The sequence below is a fragment of the Lactuca virosa genome, chromosome 9, assembly GCF_052849685.1.
Source record: "Lactuca virosa cultivar CGN04683 chromosome 9, Lactuca_virosa_CGN04683_v6, whole genome shotgun sequence".
NCBI classification, from domain to species: Eukaryota; Viridiplantae; Streptophyta; class Magnoliopsida; order Asterales; family Asteraceae; genus Lactuca; species Lactuca virosa.
Window position 1 is genome coordinate 191,909,631 of NC_136434.1, and position 4,924 is coordinate 191,914,554.

At 32.7% G+C, this 4,924-nt stretch overlaps 1 protein-coding gene across 1 annotated transcript; it reads left to right on the forward strand.

Annotated features, from left to right (window-relative positions):
* Nucleotides 1–3,010: 3,010 nt before the first annotated feature.
* LOC145138794 (Carbohydrate-binding X8 domain superfamily protein) lies at nt 3,011–4,370 on the forward strand. The gene is made up of 4 exons (XM_079072818.1): nt 3,011–3,132; nt 3,234–3,262; nt 3,353–3,587; nt 4,114–4,370. The coding sequence occupies exons 1-4, from the start codon at nt 3,078–3,080 to the stop codon at nt 4,137–4,139; spliced, it is 345 nt and encodes a 114-aa protein (XP_078928944.1). The 5' UTR covers nt 3,011–3,077; the 3' UTR covers nt 4,140–4,370.
* The last annotated feature ends 554 nt before the right edge of the window (nt 4,371–4,924 follow it).

The window sequence follows — 4,924 nt, forward strand, 5'->3', positions numbered from 1 at the left end:
CGCAAGATGAAATTAATCAAACAATTGAGAAAAGTATTTGCATTCAAGCTCTACAGGATTCTCCGAATCCCCTATCTAGCATTTCCCCATATTTCCCTGAAGGATGATTGTATGAACATCACATGGTTCCATTTGAGAGTTATGCACTTCCGACTTCAAATTCTGAACAACTTGATCTGGATATCTCTCCTCACGGCAGATACTATGTGAAATTCAATCCACCACATCCATTCAATGAACAAGAAATTCTTGTTCGAACCGAAAGAGAACAATTGAGCTCATTCTACACAATAATGATCTTCTACTGAAAGAACCTTGGTCTAAACGAAGAATCACTCAAATTAGTGGTTATGGAATGAAGGTGCTAAACAAGTTCGGTCTTGACCGCATTCTCTACCAATACTTTATCACTCGGAATACTCAGAAGAATATTAAGATCTCGGGTGTAAACTTTCCGACAATCAATCAAAATGATGTTCTTGTCATCGTAGCCCATCTCAAAGATAAGCAACCATATGAACTTGGCATCAAAGCTTGCAATGTTGCTCTGAACTTCTTGAAAGACTACATTGTTGAATTTGTCCGATAAAATGGTGAGTTTGCTTCGCTTTTTGGAACCGAGAAGCTCCTTGGTCCCATCAACACAAAGTTGGAAGGAGTTGATCTACTGGATGAAGGTTCTATTGGAGATCCAGAGCTCGAATGCGTCAGATATGTTTATAAGAAGAAGAATTCAAACAAAAAGGAATTTTTCCGAGTTAGGCAAAAGCACTTGGTTCACACCAATGTGCTTCAAAAATTCATTTCCAAATCTTCCAAATCTCAAGCATCCAGAGAAACAAAGAAAGAACTGATCGAGCAACTCACATGGTGGATTGAAGTTAGAAGTTGGCTGCAAAAGGCATACTTGTTCGCCATTGGAGAGAAGATGTAGAAGCTCGATGATGGCTAAGGTTACTTAGTAGGAGGTTTTTGGTTCATGACAAGTGATCCTTAGACAATCCGAGATAATCAAGTTTCCGAGATGGGTGTATATCCGAAGTATCTACATACAGAAGTAGTGAAGTTTCCGAGTTTGAAAGAAGACTGAATGATCCGCAGACTAGTGCTCTTTTGTTTGCGATTATTTTGTCTTGTTTACTGTAACATCTGTAAGAGACAAGGCCAACCACGACGTTGTGTCAGGTGGTTGATCTGCAGTTCACTGTTAGTACTATTATCTCCTTATGTAATTGGTTCTAGGTCAGTATAACTAGGACCATCACCCCCATATAATTCTTTACCTTTTCACAATCTTTTGAATCATCCAATCAATCATATCATTCTCTTTGTTCTTGATCATGTTCATACTCTTCAATATTATTAACTATCTTGAATACTTTGTTGCTTTATTTCTTCAATGCTTGACTTGTATTATCCAGACTTGACTGGAATAGATTATTTGCCTCCATTGTTGTCTTTATCTAAAGGTTTAATTTATTAAACCTTGTCCTAAATTTCTTCCGATATCCCCAGTTCTCACAAGGATGTTAATGTCATCTTGATTATTTTTTTATATGTATTTTGGATTTCTAGACCTCAAAGGAAATTTACGATAATAGTGTTGAACCCCCTAATTCGAGCTCCTACAAGAATACGTAGCATGACAGTAATTTTTTGCACCTTTCCTTAAGAATGCGGAGCTGTAAAGCCATGATAACAAAAAACAGCCACCTCATTAGGTGATGATATATCGTTGGTTAGAATGCCTAATATGATAATTTTACAGTTCCACAATATTTTTTATTTGCTTTAATCAGATCGTTACACATTATTAATATTAATCCCACGAATTTATTCTAAATCAGAAAAAGTATATCAAAGATATGGGTTTTATAAAAAGAGGTGGATAAATCCACTTTTTCAGGGTTCCTAATTCACATGGAGTGGAGGGGAAGTCACCACTTCCATTCTATTGTAGATCTCAATTCACCTTGGTATTTGATACCCTTCACTTTCTTTTCTTTTTCTTTATCATTTTCCCTTTTGAGAACATATTTTATTCTTTATAAAATTACATAGCATACAAGTATTATAACTAAATTTCAGATTATTAAGTTATTCCAAAAATTATATTTTTTCGTAGATTAAGAACATTTGTTTGTAAATTCAATACGTTGGTATCTTATTCAGTATGTCATATATGGTTGTTTATAGACATATATACACAAAGAACAATCTATTTGGTAATTTGTTGTCAATAAATTATATGTGAAATCAAATTTATATTATATTTGAGTAATGCTAAAACTTCATTGTTATAGAAAAGCTTGATGTCTCAGGCACTATAAATTCATTGTTATAGAAAAGCTAACATACAAGGGCTTCTAGCCCAGCGCTATCTGGTGTTGCCCTCCCTCTTTGGGGTTAGGGGTTCAAGTCCCGTCGTGGACATAGATTGATTTAAGGTATAGTTTAGGAGTATATTAGATTTGCCGTTTCAAAAAAAAAAAAAAAAAAACAAGCAACCTTATAATTTGATTTTTGTTTATATATTATACAAAAATTTCACTAAAAGATTTTATAAAATCAACATTTAATATACATAACAAAAAGGTTAAGGAAACAATAAATTTATCTTACTTATTTAGTTTGTTGTAATCTGAATTTAAGTTTTTCCACATTTATACAGTTCTTCGCTTTTAATTTAATTTAATTTTTTTTGTAAATACCATAAATAATATGTTTCATCGATCATTCACACCTTATCTTAAGATACGATTTTCAATTATTAAATACTTGTTTACAATAATATGATTTTCCTATACAATATTTCTTATACATAGTCCACTCTTTTACCAAATAAAAAGAAATCAATTGGTTTAAATATATAGATGTCGGTTTCGAAACTTCTAATTATATAGATATATATAAAGAAAAGATTATGGGCCCTCCATTTTAAGCACAAACTATTATATATTGCAAGTAACGTAACGTTTTAATCTTTTCAATTTTCAATAGAGCCGTTACTTTTCCCCGCACCTTTCCCCTTTAAAACCACCATAACACAAAAAATCAAATCATCATCTCATAACAACATGGCTGCTAAAACATTTGCACATCTTTTCCTTCTACTTTCATCATTGCTTTCAGGTATACAACCTTCCTATATATGGCTTCGAAACTACATGTTCAATAAACATGACGCACAACATATCTGACATTTGTCATCTTTTCCATTTGTTTTCTTGCAGTTGGGACATTGAGGATAGTTCATGGTGATGTATGTCAAACTATTTGCTTTTTAACTTGATGATATTTGCTCTCTTTTTTTTCAAAGAAAAAGACTGAAATACCCTTGTTGATGATGCAGAAAACATGGTGTGTGGCAAAGCCGTCATCGACTGATACCATGCTATTAAATAACATTCAGTATGCATGCTCACAAGTGGATTGCAAGATCCTGCAGAAGGGTGGTGCATGCTATTCGCCAGATAGCTTGATTAATCATGCATCCATAGCCATGAATATTTACTATCAGTGCAAAGGAAGAAACACATGGAATTGTAATTTTGGTAGCACTGGTTTAATTACTATCACCGATCCAAGTAAGTAATCCTCTTTAGTAGGAATCTTGAACAAACCCATTAAAGATTTTAAGCAAGATATAGGGTTTTTATCAGAAATGTAATCAACCAGTTAAAGATTTGTGCATAAAGTTGGTTTTCTATAGAAATTTAATCAACCCTTTAAGATGTTTAGGTTTTATTAATTAGAAATTTAATCGATCCATTAAAGATGTTTAGGCATTATTTGAAATTTAATGGAGCCATTGAACATGCACTAAACTCATTTTTTTTATTAGGAGTTCAACCAACCCACTAAAGATTTGAAGCTAAAGTTAAAATTTTTATTTAGACTTTTCAAATCAAACGTCAAAGATCAAGTTAAATTACCATCAAAGATTTGTGCACTCATTGATCATTTTAAGTTAATCAGCCTGTTAATTAAATATATGAAGCTAAATTTGAGTTTTTCTTATTAGATTATAGGGATAAATCAAGAAACAATAATATATATTTTTATTTACTTGGATAATAACATCTCGATGATAAACGCTCTACTAATTTACAGGTTATGGAGGTTGCCAGTATATGTAATGATCGGCATGAAGAAGATGATGATTTTTAGCAATTATGACCATAGTTATTATTTGTTACTTAAATAGAGTTTTTTGATGCAATATACTTAATTAGTCAAATTTGAGACAAAATGACGTGTTTAGATCAATATTTTCTTGTCAAGTTATAATTAATTAGTCAAATTTGTAATCCGATTGGAGAAGATTGTGATTGTGTTTGAAAAACGGAAAAATTAAAGAATGGAATCGAGTTGCCCCGAGGACACTACAAGAAAATTTCGATTTAGCTACGAAAAAATTCCGTAGCTAAAAGCTAAAATTCCGTAGCTAAACCTGAATAGCTACAGAAGTTGCTACGGAATTTGTCAATGAGATTCCGTAGGTATATTTCTTGTAGCAAACTGTTTAGCTACAGAATTATAGTTCCGTAGCAGTTTTGCTACGACGTTTATTCCGTAGCAATTTAACTATAACACACTTCCATAACATTCCGTAACAATGGGGTGCGTAGCAAATTCCGTAGCTACTTGTTCCGTAACAAATTCCGTAGCCATTTGTTTTGTAGCAAATTTCGTAACCATTTGTTCCATAACAAATTTCGTAGCCATTTGTTCCATAACGAATTCCGTAACCATTTGTTCCGTAGCAAATTCCGTAGCCATTTGTTCCGTAACAAATTCCGTAGTCATTTGTTCCGTAGCAAATTCCGTAACCATTTGTTCCGTAGCAAAAATAGGTTCCAAAACAAATTCATAACGATAAAAATATTCAACAAAATCCAATTTCCAGTTATAATATTCGTTG

Bases quoted from the DNA above. Each gene is read 5' to 3' on its own strand.
- LOC145138794 (XM_079072818.1), top strand. From the start codon at position 3,078: ATGGCTGCTAAAACATTTGCACATCTTTTCCTTCTACTTTCATCATTG. The intron at 3,133-3,233 runs GTATACAACCTT...GTTTTCTTGCAG, and splicing joins ACTTTCATCATTGCTTTCAG to TTGGGACATTGAGGATAGTT. The intron at 3,263-3,352 runs GTATGTCAAACT...TTGATGATGCAG, and splicing joins TGAGGATAGTTCATGGTGAT to AAAACATGGTGTGTGGCAAA.